Source organism: Mus musculus, chromosome 7, assembly GCF_000001635.26.
Source record: "Mus musculus strain C57BL/6J chromosome 7, GRCm38.p6 C57BL/6J".
Classification (NCBI taxonomy): Eukaryota; Metazoa; Chordata; class Mammalia; order Rodentia; family Muridae; genus Mus; species Mus musculus.
In genome coordinates, this window is record NC_000073.6 from 85,219,945 (window position 1) to 85,238,936 (window position 18,992).

General features: G+C 32.8%; 1 protein-coding gene across 1 annotated transcript; it reads right to left on the minus strand.

Moving 5' to 3' along the window:
* Window positions 1–1,573: 1,573 nt before the first annotated feature.
* Window positions 1,574–17,760, minus strand: Vmn2r68 (vomeronasal 2, receptor 68). Its single transcript, NM_001105181.1, has 6 exons — window positions 17,564–17,760; window positions 14,475–14,754; window positions 13,315–14,121; window positions 12,415–12,642; window positions 11,912–12,035; window positions 1,574–2,493 (listed from the first exon to the last, which is right to left on the minus strand). Exons 1-6 carry the CDS (start codon window positions 17,758–17,760, stop codon window positions 1,574–1,576), a joined length of 2,556 nt encoding a protein of 851 aa, NP_001098651.1.
* Between the last annotated feature and the right edge of the window lie 1,232 nt (window positions 17,761–18,992).

An 18,992-nucleotide genomic window follows, 5' to 3' on the forward strand; every position in this document is an offset into this window, starting at 1 on the left:
GTACTTAATTTTACATTTCGTTTATAAATATAACTAAAATACTAATTATTTTAAATTTTTATTCTTTATTCAGGGTGCCTTTGCCCCATGTCAAACTTTACTCTTAGCTTTTATGCACATTCAAATAACAGGATCTTTCCTTCCTCTTCACATAAAATCCATCTAAGGTATTCCATCTAAAAATTCCTAGAAAAGATGAAAAATTTAGGGCAAAATTCATTAAAAGTAATATTTGGAATTCAGGTCTAAATTATAGATGTCATGTGAATTGTACCTAGTGAATAATTTAAATTATTTCAATTAATATATAAACTAATAAATTATAAGTAATTATGAAATTTCACAATAATTTCATCGTAACATAATAATATTCATTCCTCCTTTCCCTATATTGCTTCTACCACTTTTCAATACAAACTTTTCCCAAATTTTGGCTTTGTTTTTTGATAATTCACAATGTATAGCTAGTGATGCTAGAATGCAAATATTTAGGGCCATTTACTAGACAGTATATATTCTAGCATAAACCATGTCCTCAAAAAATAATGAGTTTTCCTTCAAAATGCCTTCTCTACTTATAGTTTAAAGTATGTTGGAGGAGACCTAAATAAGGTCTCCTGAATTTATGCCAGTGTTTTCAATTTTTGATATTTTGCAGATTTTGTTTAGTAATTAGAATTTCAAGAACAGCATCCTATTATAAAGATAGAATATCATAACACTTCTAAGTGATTGGCCCTTAATTTGTCTGCCACCTATGCCTTGAAATTTTCTAAGCCTTGATCGTGAAGCTGTTTTACTTAAGGTGGAGCACCCGATCTGTTATTCTTTGTAGTTTAAACCATTGTACATTTCTTAACTACTTGGTATATGTTATATGATTAATTAATTACCTATGACTAAGTTTAAGAGAAGTCTGTCCTAAAATATAAACATCAATACAAAGATATGCATTTTAAAGAATGGACACTTAGCAAAATAACAACAGATTTTTATTGACTTGTATACATCCTCATTCATGAGGATTTCAGCATAATTACAGTATAAATTATGGAGTATCATCATTATGATCAGTATTCAAATTGAAACAGAAAGCAGTGATAACATCATAATTTTTTATCATCCCATATCCTGGAATATCATGTTAAACAGAAAAGTTTTAATTGTTCTTTATAAAATTCTTTGCAGACCTAGAAAAATATAAGGATTCCATCATAATTTCTACATGTCTGTACTATCAACATGGCAATATTTTTTTCTAGAAAGTAACGCTTACACAAAATTAATACAGGTAGGTTGATAATACATGAAATAATTTGCAAACCCAAATAAAACTTTTAGATACCTGATAGATTGATAATAAAAATAAACTGGAATTAGAGGTATAAAAGTGTCTGATTACAAAGTTTATTCAACAAACTGTGGTACAGGACATGTATTTGAATTTTATTTACGGCATATGTTCTATATCATTTACCTTGTAGAAACTTCATATTTCAACATAATACTTGAGGAGTAGAAGCAGCTTTGTAAAAGTGTAGATAATTCTGGTATAGTATATAAGTGGTTAAATTTAACTTATATTTTCAGCATTTGCATGTGGTTTCCTGAACTTTTGAAAAGAATTTATGTCTGGTCTTAATAAAATAATGTAGCATTTAGGGGCAAAAATGCAAAGAAGCAGACCTGCACTTGAGGCCAAGATACAAAAAACTTCCACAGCAACCATAGTCTTGCCTTTGGTGCTGTGGTAGACAGGGATGAAAGTAATCCAGACACTGCAGAACACCAACATGCTGAATGTCAAGAGTTTGGCTTCATTGAATGTATCAGGCAGATTCCTGGCCAAGAAAGCTACAGTGAAACTTGCTAGAGCAACAGAGCCCATGTATCCAAGGACACAGTAGAAGGCAATCACTGAACCTTTGTTGCAAACAATGATGATGTGGCCATGTACCATGTGTGCATCAGCATCAACAAATGGAGGAGAAGTTCCCAGCCAAATTCCACAAAGAATCAGCTGAATCATGGTACATATGAGAATTATATATTTGGGTGCCCCTGACACAAGCAGCCACCTCATTCTTCTTCCTGGAATGGTTATTTTGAATGCTAGTAGAACAGTAATTGTCTTAGCCAAGATAGTAGAGGTAGCCACAGTGAAAGCAATCACAAAAGTGGTCTGCTGAAGGATACAGATGACCGCAGTGGGATGACCAATGTAAAGTAATGAACAGATAAAACAAAATACGAGGGAGATGAGTAGTACATAGCTGAGCGTTTGGTTATTGGCTTTGACTATGGGAGTTTCTCGGTGTTTCAGGAAGATGCAGAGTACAACAGATGTAAGGAAAGAGAAGCATAGAGCAATGCCAGCTAGAGCCTTTCCCAAAGGATCTCTATAATCTAAAATAGACACAACTTTTTGGAGGCAGAGAGTATGGTGTTCATTTGCATATTGATCTTCTCGACACTTCACACACTGATCCATGTCTAGTATAGGAAGGAAAGTGTTATCAAAAATATTTATTATCATTTACAAGATATACTGGGTTAATGCATTGGGAAAGTCATAGCTAAGTTAGACTTGCATCTTGTGGTATAGGTTAATTTAAATGAGGAATCTGCATAGCATTTGATACAAATTTTAATGCTTGTCATCTTTATGCAGGATTTGCTTATAATTATTTTATGTATTCAAAATATTTATAGTATATTTCAAAAACTCATACAATCACATAATTTTCATGTTTCCACAATCATATATCTTAGATTGATCATTCATGTAAACAAACTTTTATAATTAAATCATGCTCTAAATTATGTAAAGATAACTAATAATTGGCTCTGTCCATACATCCTACTGTTTAAAGACCAGCAATTCTCTTGTTCTACATTCTAATTTTGCAATTCTAATATCAAATAAAATAGATTTTCATTCAAAAGTTATTAAAAAAAGAAAAAAGGAAAGAAAAGGATGAATACCAGATACTGATTAAAGGTCAAATCCAGAAGGAGGAGCACTTGAACATCTTGAATATCTCTGCCCCAAAAGCAAGGGCACCCACATTTGTAAAAAAAAAAAATAGAAGTACACATTGAACCTATCTTACACAATAATAGGAGACTTTGACACTCCACTCCCACCAATGGACAGATTATGGAAACAGAAACTAAACAGAGACAACAGTGAAAGTAAGAGAAGGTATAAAAATAGTGGACTTAATACATGTCTACAGAACATTTCACCCTGAAAGAAAGAATATACCTTCTTAGAACCTCATGGTAACTTCTCAAATAAAGACCATATAATCAGACACAAAACAAGTGTCAACCAATAAAAGAAAACTGAAATAATCACATGCATTCTATCATATCAGCACAGACCAATGTTGTACTTCCACAACTACAGAACAACAGGAAGCCCACATATACATGGAAGCTAAACAACTAGCTACACAATGATAAAATCAAGGAGTAAATAAAAAAAAAGAAATTAAAGAGGCTTTAAAATTTAATGAAAATGAAAGCAAAACATACCCAAACTTATGGGCCAAAGTGAAAGCCGTGGTAAGCAGAAAATTCATAGCTCTGAGTGCTTCCAAAAAGAATTTGTCAAGAACATATTCTAGCAGCCTAACAACATGTCATAAAGCTCAAGAACAAATCAAAGCAAATATATATAAGAGGAATAGACAATAGGTAATAATCAAACTCAGGGATGAAGCTATTCAAATAAAAACAAAGAGATCTACTCAAAGAGTCAACAAAACCATCAGATGAGACATTGAGAAAATAAATAAGATAGATAAACCCTTAGCCAGAAAATAAGAGGGCACAGAGACCATATTCAAATTAACAAAATCAGAAATGAAAATAGATAATACAATAAAAACTGAAGAAATTAAAATCTTACCAAATCTTACTACAAAAGCCTATACTTAATAAAATTAGAAAATCTATCTGAAATGGATGTTTTATATACCAGATGCCAAAGTTAAATCAGTATCAGAGAAACCATTAAACAGTAACACAACAACAAAAGAAATTGAATTAGTCAATTAAAGTCTACAAAGAACAAAATCCCCAGCGCCAATTGGTCTTTGTGTAGAATTCATTCAGACCTTAAGAAAAGACCTAAAATCATTACTTCTCATACTCTTTCATAAAAAAGATACAGGAGAAACACTACCTAGTAAATTTTATGAATCTACAGCTAAAGTGATACCTTTATTACACAAAGATACAAAAAAGAAAGAGATCTTAAAATTACTTTTCTTCATGAACATTGATGTAAAAATACTCTATAAAATTCATGCAATCTGAATACAAGAATATATCAAAATGATCATTCACTCTGATCAAGAAAACTTCATCCCAGAGATGCAGGGTTGGTTCAACATATGGATATCCATCAACACAATATAATATATAAAAAACTGCAATGAAAATAAAACCCCACAATGTGGTCATCTCATTAGATTCTGAAAAGGCCTTTGACAAAATAAAAGAGCCCTTCTTGATAAAAGTATTGGAGAAACCTGGAAATCAAGGGCCACACCTAAATATAATAAATGCAATGTAGAGCAATTCTATGGTCAACATTCCTCTAAATATAGAGAAACGTGAAGCAATCCCACTAAAATCAGGGACAAGACAAGGCTGTCCACTCTCCCTCATCTATTCAATGTAGGACTTGAAGGTCCAGCCATAGCAATTGAGATAAAATGAGATAAAAATATTACAAATTCAAAAGGAGGGAGTAGAAATATCAGTACTTTCATTTGATAAGATAATGCACACAAGTGATGCCAAAAAAAAAAAATCCATGAAAGAAGTCCTATAACTGATAAACAACTTCAGGAAAAGTGACTGGATGCAAAACTAATGCAAATGGATAAAGAGCCTTCTTCTTCTAAAAGAATAAATGTGCTGAGAAAGAAATTAGGTAAACCACATCATTAACATTAGTGACAAATAATATAAAATGCCTTTGTGTGACTGTAACCAAGCAAGTGAAAAATCTGTACATCAAGAACTTCAAGTCTCTGAAGAAAGAAATTGAAGAAGACTTCAAGATGGAAAGATCTCTCATGCTCATGGATAGAACGAATTAAAATATTAAAATGTCCATCTTAAAAAGCAGTAGACAGATTCATTGCAATCCCAATCAAAATTCCAACTCAATTCTCCACAGAGATAAAAAGAGCAATTCTCAAATTCAGTTCGAACAACAAAAACCCAGGATAGGAAAAAATTTTCTCAACCATAAGAGAACTTCTTGGGGAATCACCATCCCTAATCTTATGGTCTACTATAGAGCAACACCGATAAAATCTGCACGTAATTGGCACAGTGACAGACAGGTATATAACTGAAGTACAATTGAAGACCCAGCAATAAACCCGAAATACCAAAAAAGCTAACACAATCCAGTAGAAAGACAGTATTTGTAAGAAATGGAGTTTTGTAGAAGAAACTAGGAAAGGGGATACTATTTGAACTGTAAGTAAATAAAATGGTGTATAAAATTTAAAAAATGTTTAATATCCTTAGTCATCATTAGGAAAATGCAAACCAACAACCCTGAAATTCTACCTCACACCCATCACAATGGCTAAGATAAAAAACTCAGTTGACAAAGATTCTTACAAGATTGTGGAGAAAGAGGAACACTCTTCCATTGCTGCTGGGATTGTGAGATGGTACGTCCACTGGAAATAAGCTTGGTGGTTTCTCAGAAAATTGGAAATAATTTTACCTGAGGCCCCAGTTACACAGCTCCAGGGCAAATGATGCTCTAACATATAGCAAGGACACATGCTCCACTAAATTCATAGCAGCCTTATTTATAATAAATAGAAGTTGGAAACAAATTAGAGGTACTCTAAACAGAGGAATGAGTACAGTAAATGTGGAATACTTTCACAATGGAATACTACTTAACTATTAAAAACAAGACTTCACAAAATTCACAGGTCAATGGATGGAATGTGAAAATATCACCATTGTTAAATAACTCTGTCAAAAATAACACACACACACACACAAACACACATGGCATGGAATCTATAAGTGGATATTATCAAATAAGAACCTGGAGAATTCCCACTATACACCTCTTATACCATATGAAACCCAAGAAGAAAGTTGACCACACCAATGTGTGGAAGCTACAGTCCTACTCAGAAGTGGGAATGAAATAAACATTAGAAGTAGAGAGAGAGAGTGATCAGGAAGGGAGGGAGTGAGGGGTAAGGGGAAAAGTGGGCAGGTCATATAAGTACTGAGATAGAGGAAAAGTACAAAAGTTCATGAATTTTAAAGGAGAGTAACAATTGGAGAGAGTAACTGAATATAGCCACTAGTAACTTCCAGATGCCTGGGACTCAAGAGATTCCCAGGATACAAGAGGGAGGACATTATCTGAAATACCCAACAAATTGGAGATAGAACCTACAGAGGCCACATCTAGTGGATATTCATGGACTCTAGTTGAACAATGATGCCACACACCCACATCCAAAATTTTAATCCTGAATTCTGCTTGTTAAAACAAAGTGCAGGGGCAAAGAGTAGAGTAGAGATTCAAAGAAAGGCCATCCAGAGACTGCCCCACCTATGCAACTATCCCTTTTGCAGATACCAAACCCAGATATTATTGCTGATACAAAGAAGTACATAGTGACAGGAGCCTGATATCGCTGTCAAAGAGAAGTTCTGCTAGAGCCTGGGCATTACAGATATAGATGCACACAGCTTCAACTACATCCACAAATCAGTGGACAATTCATCTAGACAAAAGTATAAAATGAAAATATTGAAATTAACTTATCTTATAAATCAAATTAATCTAACAAATATATACAGATCATTATGCTAAACATTAAAGAATTGATTTCTTTTTCAGGAACACACACAGTTTTCTCAAAAATCTACCTACTCAAAAACAATGCAAGTCTCAAAAGATCCAGGAAAATTTAAATAACTCACTACATCCTAGCAAATCACCAAATATTATTGATGGGCAATATATTCAAAAGGAACCACAGAAGGCTTACCAACTCATAAGAAATGTACAACACTTAGTTTAAAGAAATAATGCATGAAACAAAAAATAAAAAAAGTAGAATTTCTAGAATTCAATGAACATTTGTACACAACAATCTCAAATATATGGCGTACAACGAGAGAGCTGCTAAATGAAATGTTAGTAGCACTAAGTATTTGCTTAAGAGATTAAAGAGATCTCACACTAGCAAGTTAACAGCACATCTAAAGGCACAACTACTAAAACAACAACAAAAGGTTTAAATATACCTAAGGAAATTACATGGCAATAAATTATGAAAATGAGGGGTGAAATTAATAATATATACATAAAAAAATAATGACAGACAGGTAGTGGTGGCACACACCTTTAATCCCAGCACTTGGGAGGCAGAGGCAGACAGATTTCTGAGTTCAAGTTCAGCCAATTCTACAGAGTGAGTTCCAGGACAGCCAGGGCTATACAGAGAAACCTGGTTAAAAAAAAAAAAAAAAAAAAAAAAAAAAAAAAAAAGGTAATGACAGAACTTAGAAAATATAAATTTTAATAAATTCAACACAATAGGATTACCATTATCCAATTAAAAGATCATAGAAAAACTTACAAAACAGTAAATGAATAGATAAATAAATAAATAATGAAAATAAAAAAAATAGTAGACACTGAAGGGAATTATTAGGACTAGCACTCCACAAAATCTAATAAAATTGATTATTTTTCTGATATAGAATACTTACCAAAGTGAGGTCATAGCCAGAAAAGCAATTTACATAGACCAATGCCCCTCATTGAATAGAACCACTCATTTAAATACTCCCAAAAACAACAAAACCTATGTCCAAATTGGTATTAGGTTAAAATTCCACCAGAAATTAAAAGACATAACACCAGTACATCCCAAATAATTCCACAAAATAAATACAAAAGGAACATTTCCAGCTCATTTTCTGAATCTCTAGTTACCCTAACACACAAGCTACATAAAGTTTCAATGGAGCAAGGGAATTATAAATTAATTTCTCTAATAAATAAACATGTAAAATTATTAAAGAATACAGCAAATATGTTATCCACCACATCATGATAAATACTTGTGCAATTTCTAATGCAAGAAACATACTTAAAGATTCTGAAGACAATTTACAGCAATTATATAGCTATGATAAATACTGGCATAATTCCTAATGTACGAAACACACCTAAAGTTTCAAAAGACAATTTATAGCAAGGTTATAGCCAAACAAGTGTGGATGCCTCAGTATCTTCTTAGAAAGGGAAACAAAATATTCTTGGAAGCAAATACAGAGACAAGGCTTGGAGCAGAGACCGAAGGATGGCCATACAAAGACTACCCCACTGGGGACCCATCTCATATATAGACACAAAACCCAAAAACTATCTTGGATGCTAAGAAGTGTGTGCTGACAGCAATCTGATATACCTGTCTAGTGAGAAGCTCTGCCTGAACTTGACAAATACAGAGGCAGAGAGGTTCACAGGCAACAATTTGAATTAGAACAGGGTCCCCAATGGAGGAGTTAGAGAAAGGACTAAAGGAGATGGAGGGGCTTGCAACACCATAGGAAGAGCAATAGTATCAACCAACCAGACTACAAAGTGTTCAAATACACATGGAAGGGACAATGGCTCTAGCCAAATATGTAGCAGAGGGTGGTTTTGTCAGGCACCAATGGGAGGAAAAGCCCTTGGTCATGTGGAGGCTTGTTGCTCCAGTGTAGAGAAAAGCCAAGGCAGGGGAGATGGAATAGAAGCATTCTGGGGGTAAACAGGAAAGGGGATAAAATTTGAAATGGAAAAAGAAAAAATCCAATAAAAATATTAACATGTTATAACCAAAGTTAAATAAATTTATATTTTATTATTATTATTATTATTGTTGTTGTTGTTGTTGTTAATGTTAATTATAATACAAGCCATTAATCATATTGGGCCAACAGGATAATACCTTCATTGCTGATGTGAGTGTAAATCAATATGGAAATTACTAAGAAAATTGGGATTAGATTTACTACCAAAACCAGCTTTAACACTCTTACATATGTATCCAAAATATGTTCAGCTAACCGCAACACCACTTGCTTTATTACGATCTTTTTAGCTTTATTGAAAAGAACCAGAAAATGAAAACAACCTAAATGTACTTCAACTCAATAAAGGATAAGGAAAATATACTACACCTACACAGTGCAATATGACTCACCTGTTTAAAATAAAATAACTATATGAAATTTTGCTCAGAATGGATAGAACAAAAAAGATGTCAACCTGAATAAAATAACCCAGTATCAGAAAGCAAATATTATATATATTGCCTCAAAAATGGGCAATTACTGTTAAATAAATGATAAGAAGCTACAATGCACAAGCCCAGAGAGCTATGCATAGAAGAAGTCTAAACAGTAAAAGGTGCATCTCTCTGGGAAGAAAAATATATCATGTTTGTTATTGGAGATCAAGAATAAAGGAAAGGAAGTGATCATTTGTAGGTTATGGAGAGAGAGAATATGGAGACAAATAGCAGGACTTGGAAGGTATTTCATAGGCACTGTGGAAATACAGTTCAGTGAAAATCACCTGGATGTATAAAAATGATCCTATTGAGAAATTTTCTTAACAAGTATAGAGAGACTGAATGTGCCATCTTTGGTAACTAGGCCATGGGTATGAAGTAATAAATTTGGCTATCTTGTTGGCTGAGTGGTTCCCATGAAAGTCCCTAAATGAGACAGACTGATGCTAGAACAGAAGTTCATCATTTGAAACTTAAGTGTGTCCCTCCATTGCTGAGGATAGTTTCCTCTCAGATTACTGAACATAAGGAGGTGTAGCTCATGTGGGGTAGAATCTAGCATTCACCCATATTACAGTCTCTTTGCCATGATCATGCATACTTCAGGCTATGACAAACCTAGACCTCATATTACCACTAAATTGTCATCTGTGAAGTGCAAATCAAAGAATCATGAGATACCACTTTACACCTGAGAGAATGGATATCATAAAAAAAATATCTCAAGTGGTGGCACATGATATCAAGACCATGTGCAAACAGAAAAAGCTCCTTCATTGCTGGTGGCAATGTAAATTTGTACAAGCATTTTGAAAATCAATTTGATATTTTCTAAGAAAACTAGGAACACTTGTACTTCATGACCAAGCAATGCCACTCTTGTTATATACCCAAAAGATGCCCCACTCCACCACAGAGACTTGTTCAACTATGTTAATCTCAGATTTACTCATAATACCACGAAAAAAGAAACAAGCAAGATTTCCCTCAACTGAAGAAAGCACAAAAAATGGGGCACACCTACACAAAAGAATACTATTCATCTAGGAAAACCCCCATATCTTGAAATATGAATGGAATTTTAGTATATCGTCCTGAGTGAGATAGGCCAGAGCAAAAAAAAAAAACACATGGATCTTACATATTTATTTACATGTAGACATCAGCCATAAATTTCAGCATAAACGTGCTACAATCCACTGGCCCTCAAAAATGGGGTAATAAAGTGTTTCCAAATGAGATTATACAAATATTACACAGAAGATGCAACTAAATAGTCTTAGAAGTCAATTAAGATAGAAAACGTTTCGAAGGGGGAGTTAGGGGGCAAATGGATGGTGAAAACTATGATGTGAGGGGGTCAGAGAAACATGGGAGTGAGAATAGAAATTGAGATGGGCTGCTCTGTGATGAGCTGGAGGCCTCGAAAAGGTAAGTATACAGGGAATATACAGTGATGACTCTAAGAATCTAAGCAGAAAGGTATATAGAAACTTAATTGGCTACCTTCTATAGATAGGCACAACTTCAAGAGAAAGGAAAGTGACATCATTAATCCATCCAGGGAACCTTCAATCAAATATATGTGATGACTATTTACAGGGGTAAAGATGGAGCTGTCTGTGGGAACCAATGATTTTCCCAAATTTTATGATGGAGCCAAAGACTGCCACTATTAATAGTACTGTTATGCTTGTAAACAGGAATGTAGTAGAACTGTCTCCTGAGGGGCTTCACGTAAGAGCAGGTATAAATAGATAGAAAAACCAACAGTAACTATCAGGATGAGTTTATCGAGTTTTCTAGAGAGTGTGAAATAGACACAGGTGAGCTAGAAAAGTCAAGAACACTACAAGAACACCTACAGCATCAAATAACCTGGGCCTCTAGGAACTCATAACGACTAGACCACCAACTGGGGAGCATGCCATGACTGGAACTAGGCTCCATAATCATAAAAGCAAATGTACAGCTAGTTCTTCATCTGGGTCTTGTCACAAGTAGAGCAAAATTTATCTCCATCTTAGTGACCTGCCATAGGATTTAATTCCCCTACTTGAGCTGCCACACTGGGATTCAGCACTAGTCCTGATTTGAACATATAGCATGGTGGAAGACAATCCAAGAGGAAGCTGTCCTTGTCTAATTGGAAGGATACAGTATATGAGAGGGATGAATTTGTAAGAATGGGACTGGCAGAAGAGGAGAGACTGGGGACATGAGTAGACTGTAAAGTGAATAAAGGTAAAATATTGTTAATGCATAATATTCCTATATTATAAATTGAAAATCAAAAACATATCATAACACAGTCAGTAATCTTTAGTATTCTACAGAAATATTTAGGAAAAATATTGTTTTCCAGGGATCTAGAATAATGAGACAAAAATACAGTTCAAGAGAGAGTTTATTATTTTAAAAAACACTATATCTGAAGATTTTTACTTTTTTAATGTGATATACATTTTACTTTCCACAATGGACTTTGAGAACTATGTTAATATGGGAGAAAAATTCAGTCTGAATATTTTGATAAATTATAACCTTACTTGTCATGTTGGAAATTTCATTTTCAAGGCAGGGGTTACAAACAAAACAGCAGATATCCTTTTCTTCCTGAGGGGATTTTCTGAGTCCTGGTCTGCAAGGCATACTACATATTGAGGGAAGAATCTGTGAAAAATTATATGCTTTATAAAAATAAGTACAATATCATTATGGACAAGCATCCAGTGATTCATACAACAGAGATCCAATGAAAGACCTGGTTTAACACACATATATTAAATTTTAATATTTTGTATTTTTACAGATAAAATGTATGTCTGAATAATGATTTATATATTAAGAAATACCAAAAATCTGGGTGTGGTGGTGCATGCCTTTATACCCAGAACTCGGGAGGCAGAGGCAGGCAGATTTCTGAGTTTGAGGCCAGCCTGGTCTACAAAGTGAGTTCCAGGACAGCCAGGGCTATACATGGCAAAGCAAAAGCGGTGGATATTTTCATTAATTGTGCTACGGTTAAGCATTAACATTATGACTTAAATACCTGATCCACATCTATCGCCCACTCCATCATTTCCTTAGACATATATAGCTGTTGACGACTTGGCAGATGACCTGAAAATCTTCCTATTTTCATTTTAAGTCCATAATCTTTTTGAAAATCCATGATATAGAAAATTTCATACTCTGTATCCTGTTTCAAATTCTGGTTCATGTTGACTAGGTCTCCAGCAGGATTTACAAATTGTAAGGTCTTCAGAATAGAAAACATCTAAAACACATTTGTCATTTTGGATTCAACTAGGCTTCCACATTAGAACAGAAAGTATTACATTTAGAACATTCCCAATTATTATTATCATTTCCAAAAATCTAACGTCATGAGAAGTATTCAGTAATAGACGCAAAAATAAATTTCACGTGGATGTAAAGGTAGTTACACATTGTTTACTAATAAAATTTTCTTGCTGAATTTGGAGCTTTAAAACGTACAGTCCTGATTTTTATGCTTGGAGAGTAATGATATGTCCTCTACGTTTTTTTTTTTTTTTCTTTCTACCACTTGAGTCATTTGATCACAGTCAATGGAATAGAAATTATAAATCATGAAATTAATGGAAAAGTACTTGATAGTATCTGGGATATATTTAGTAACTTGAATAACAACATTTGAATAACATAAAAAACAAGTAATTTTCTCATTTCTATTTAAGAATTTCATAAGAAAAATTAATACATGAGACTCATATTTGGAATAAATATATGGAAATTAATTTATGACTTAGTGAATGCTGACTTGCATACTAGACAGTAATATGATCTGTCAACTATACAGAACTATGTACTTTTATGGGTGAAATTTCTTTTTGACATGGCTTTAGACCATGCGATTCTATTAAAGATCCCAAACCATATAAATGCCATTTAGTGTAATACTCATTACCTTCCAGGTGTCAAATTCAAGTTCCTTCCCAGCATTATTTGACCATGTGTCTACTTGTTGCAGAAGCATCTCATGGAGTGAATGGGCCACAGCATGTATAGCATTGTATAAGTTATAGCATGTATCACTCATGGCCATTCCAAGTGGTGTCATGAATAACCATTTAAATACAATTTTGGTTGGACAATTCTTCAGCTTCTTACAATTAAATGGTGGCAAAGAACACCTAAAATATGTCCACCATAGTTTGGCAAAGGAAAATTCACTACTGTAATTTGAAGGGTGTACTGTTTGGATAAATTGTTGAAAACCAGATAGTTCAGGTTTCTGGTGTGAAAAAATGAATGTCCCAGAGGAGGAATATAGCATGAAATCTCCTAGATATGTGATCATATCAAATTGTGACACACTAACCCAGATTCTAAAAATGCCTTTGGATTTACACAAATGGAGGACAAGATCTATGGGAGAGGTGTAGTCTCCATACACTATCACAACTTTTGCTGATGACATTACAATTCTGTTAAAATACCTTTGAAACTCTTTATGGGCCATGCTATGCTCAGTTAGGATAGTAATCACAAACGATAAACAGACAATGTGTTTTTGCATTTCTCCTCTCAATTTAGAAAGAAATTGAATTCCATGGTCATCATTTGTAATCATCGCTCCTATCCAGTTCCATCTGAAATGAACCATTAGGGAAACCATCGCTAGTGGTAGAGATGTGTCCTTGGGAGATATCTGGTAAAGATGAGGAAATTGTTCATTGTCATTCAAAGAAAGATGAAAATGACCGCAGTAAAGCTGAAAAATACAGAACATAGGCAATGATGTAGAGTGTGTTTGACCTGAGGGTATTCATTCTAGAATATGTTTATTTTTCATCTCAGTATTACAATTGTATCCAACTTCTTTTGTTTCTCTAAACAATAAAAGTATACTGAGTCTTCTGATATAACATTTCACAATGCTGCTGCCTCCCATACCCATTTATGATAAAGTTGGTTTTTTTTTGCCACAAAATGTATCTATGTATTTATGCTTGGTAGATCATAATAAACATAAGCCATTTATCTGCCTTTTTAACTGCCTTCATACTGAGAAAGACTCTTTGTTGTGAGAAAGTATTTCCTTATAATTAATCCACCTTGACTTACCTCAGGAATGCTATACATGAACATGAGTGGTCCTAGTCTTGTAGTTACTGCCCATATTGGAGCTGTAAATATAATTAAATATCTTCTTTCATCTGTGCAGTAGTAATTAGGAATAAATTCCTTTCTTTGCAAAGCCAAACCTGTTTTTTCACCATCTTTTTGTAGGAAACATTCAATATTAGCTACCATAGAAATGTTAGGTAAAATATGGATGTTCATATTTATTTCATCCAAGGCAAGATAAACAGAGAAAATCAAATGGTTGGTCTTGGGTGTCACCCTGAAAACAGAGCAGTAGAGAATAAAATTTCTAAAACTGTACAAGCAAGAGCCAGAAAAATTCTGGCAGAGAGAGAGGAAATCAACAGAAAAATCTGACAGTTATGTACTGGTTTTAACTGACAGAAAAGGGAATATAGCATAGGTTTACATTAAATTCTCTAAATTCCTAAAAATAAATTTCTGTTGGTTTATACAGCCTATGAACACAAATTATAAGGCTATCACCAGCCTTCTTCTCCATGTTCATAATGATGACATAGGTTATTTTTAGATATAATCTGAAGAAAAATGATCACGTTGTACTTTCTCCTATAATCCATGTTTCTCTAACTTTAATGATGTTACTCAGAAATATCTAAAACTCAACATTAAAAGTTTTACTAGTAGGTATTTAGGCAGAATATCTCTTCATACTTCTAATAGTATATCCATGCAAGATTCTTATTTGAGATTTAAATTTGTGTTGTTTTATTTTATCTCCACGATCATGGTCATGTTTTGGAGAATCCTAATTTATTCACATTGGTCTAATATTTGTTTTGCAAGTAGATCACAAACAATGTCAGTACAACAGTACTCCAATATATTACTTCTAAAAAAAAACATGAGTGGTCCTAGTCTTGTAGTTACTGCCCATATTGTAACTGTGCAGTCATGTTTATATTAATGATATAAATGTCCATGTATTGGTTACAAATTAAGACTGAATAGCTGTACAATAATCTCTTTTGTGTAGGCACAATGTAGCATAAGAATCATACATTGTTTTTGAACCATATCTTCTATGTAATATAAAATGCTTTATAGGAAATTATATATAATTATTCTACTCTGTTATACGCACACACACACATTTGTAAATGATCATGACCACATTAAAACTTAAAAACTGAGTCTTGTATGCATCCAAAGTTTATGTTTTACATAAAACTTTACCTTTTGTTGTTATAGTCTAGATAGGAAATTATTGACTTGATATTTTCATATTAATAGTAAGTAAAAAGAAATCAAAACACTTCTCTAGATCTCCCTCCTTCTGAACCACCTGAAAATACATAGAGCACAATTTCATGGAGTCTAAATTGTTAGAGTTCTGGACATAAAACTTCACATACTTTTAAATGAGAACATTTAGACATATTGACTCTGCTAGAAGAATTTTAATTTAAATTAAATGTATTAAAAAGCCATTTACTTACATAAGACAAGGCTTATCTGAAATAGTATCTAGCTTATCACGGGTTTATGGGAGATGTGCAAATGTGTGTCTGGAGATGTTCTTGTTCACACAATTCTCCTACATTCTTTCTCATCTATATCTTTGCATTTGGATTTCTGGTTCATCTCCTTCATCCTACATTTTACCGTGAATATTGATTCTTATTATTAAATACTCATTTTCTCTATTATATAAACAATGGCTTCAACCATTTCTTCCAAATATTTTCTTTGATCTAATCCAAAGACTAAAATATTGTTCACCTCCATTTTTATTTTATTCTTATATATTCTATTTAAAAGTGAGTAGAATCTTTGCCTAAAGGTGTCAATGTCACTGTAATAATCTCTCTTTCCTCTTCTCTGACTCAAACACACACACACACACACACACACACAAACACATGCACGCACACACACATGTATATATGTATATATCTATGTATATAAATATTATACCATTTTAAGTATGATATTATTAAAATTTTAAAATATTTTTAAAAATAAATGTCCTACAATATTGTGGAGAAATTATCACAATTCTTCAATTAAAATCTCAAATACAGAAACTCCATTTAAAAATATATTACAAAAAATGTATATCAATTTAATAAAGTACATTCAATTCCCATAAATCCAAACACATTGAGTGAAATAAAGTTAAATGTGGAGTGAGTATAGTACATTTAAATAAACAGTGATAATGAGAAATAAAATTTTGAAATACGTAAATGACAGTCTTGGTAATAGAAATGTCTGTACCCATAGTAAACCTCTGTCAACTTTTATTAGGTATGACAGACAAAATATTTTATTCTAGCAATTAAAAATAGAAAAAGCAAGTCATAGCTTTGTATGGACATCTTTTCTTGTAACAAATTAAAAATTATCAGCTGGGATAGGTAGATGATTTATAAGTTTCTAATTGATACATTTTCATAAACTTCTGACGTTAATTCAAAAAATATGGCAATGCCTTTAAAGCATTATGTCAAAGAAATAAAAGAGAAATTATTCCTTGTGAAAAAATAGTTATCTCAGTCCTGACCTCTGCTGCAGGATTCATAGACCACAAAAACCTGAAGTTATGCTAGATAGATTATTTGGATAAAATCTGTATATCTTCTTAATACATGTAACTAATGATAAGGGCAGATACCCAAATGGCTGATGTACAAGAATTGGGCATCGATGCTGACAGATGAAACATTAGCAGATAAATAAAGACCACTATATTTTAGTGTCTATGAAATCAGCCAAAAACGATATTTGTTCCAAATTCTCAGGTAAATCTCAAGAAAAAATAATTTGGAAATTGTCAAATTATGGCAGTCTCTCTACTAGCAAGGTCAATACCGTGTATCATTCATTCAGCATTTAGTTAGAAATTGTAACTCAAAAATGAAAAACAATAAGGTACTCATAAAACAACCAGAATTGAAAAAATTACAAGCATTGAAACATAAAATAAATTTTGGATATGTCCTAGAAAAGGAGAGCCAGAATTCACATAGTCTCATGGTCCAGTATCTCTATAATATCTTGTCTCTTATAATAAAGTAAAATATGTAAATGAAGTATGCACTTACTTCTTGTCTAGATTCCAACTGAAATAATCATTCTTCACATAACCATGCCTTGTGGAAATAGAAAAGGAACAATAAGTTTCTGTATCTCCTAGATTATTTTCAGTATCTTTTATTCTCCAAAAGCATTTGGGGTCACTCAAATGACAAAACATAAGTTTAACCTTCAGAAACCAGATGACAGAGATCAAAGAGAACATCTTTATCCTGCCAGCAAGATATCTGCCTGAACAAAATGAAGCATATGCATTCAGATAGAAAGAGTCACATATATTAATATTTTGTGAACCCATCCATGTGATACTATTTATTACTGTACCTACTACTAAAGGACAAATGTAGTTCTCTTAGCAATTTACACTTCAGTTCCTTGTTTGCCTCTGGAGGATTCTTAAATAGTCTATATCCTTAGGCTCAGCATCTGAGATCATATGTTCACATAAAAAATAATGTGTAATAACTTTCTTCATGATTACCCTTTACATCCATATCCCTCATGATTACATCCATGTCAGTAGAAATGAATGAACATCATTTATGATTCCTCTTGTGCAAATTTTCTAACAAGCCTGGTTCATCAAACCAGTTTTTTTTTAAATGACAATTTGAAACAGTTAACTCAGATTACATCAGGTATTCCAAATGAGCTTTGCTTCAAATTATGCCATTGACTCCAACTGAACTCAATTAAACTCAGTAATAAACAATTTAACACTATCATGCAATGCCTCCCTGTGTCCCTAGTACTTGCACTGATTAATTTTATAAGGTGACTTTTAGAATGTTTTCCTCTATCTTTAATTCATAACATTAAATTGAATTACTTTTGTGTCAGTGTTATGAAAGAATGAGTAACTTGATTTTAATGTTTTCATAAACTTATTTTGTAAAAGCTGATTTTGCAGGAAATTTAAGGCTAGTAAAATTTATTTTCATTTTTTTGAAGGGAAGTTTAAACAACAAGTGGAATGCACAGAATATCATTCTTAACCTCAATTTTTATTAACCTTAATTTTTATACTGATTAAGAATTCCAGTTTATTATAATGTAAGAGCTTTTGCATAATGATTCATCCTTACAATGAACATAAGCCCTAGATTATATTAAGTTTCTATTACTATTTAAAGTTATTTATAATCATTATTATTTACTCATTTTCTGTTGTAGTTTACTTTATGGAAGATTTTGTGAGTGATATATCTAATCTATATCTATATGTATATCTATATGTATATCTTCATCTATATCTATATCATTGATATCTATATCATATATATCATATATCTAAATCTATATCTATATCATCTATCTATCTATATCTATGCAATAGGAAGCAAAAATTATCCCTTTAAGGAGTGATAAAGTCTCACTACAAAAGACAGCTAAAAGACTCTGTGTATGTGGTATAATATATCCGACTATGATTTTTTT

What these genes read in the sequence shown, in the direction of transcription:
- Vmn2r68 (NM_001105181.1), bottom strand. Translation starts at nt 17,760, where the DNA reads ATGTTCTCTTTGATCTCTGTCATCTGGTTTCTGAAGGTTAAACTTATG. An exon ending in AGTTGGAATCTAGACAAGAA is followed by an intron (nt 14,755 to 17,563) that starts GTAAGTGCATAC and finishes CTCTGTTTTCAG; the next exon opens with GGTGACACCCAAGACCAACC. An exon ending in TCATGTATAGCATTCCTGAG is followed by an intron (nt 14,122 to 14,474) that starts GTAAGTCAAGGT and finishes TGTATTTTTCAG; the next exon opens with CTTTACTGCGGTCATTTTCA.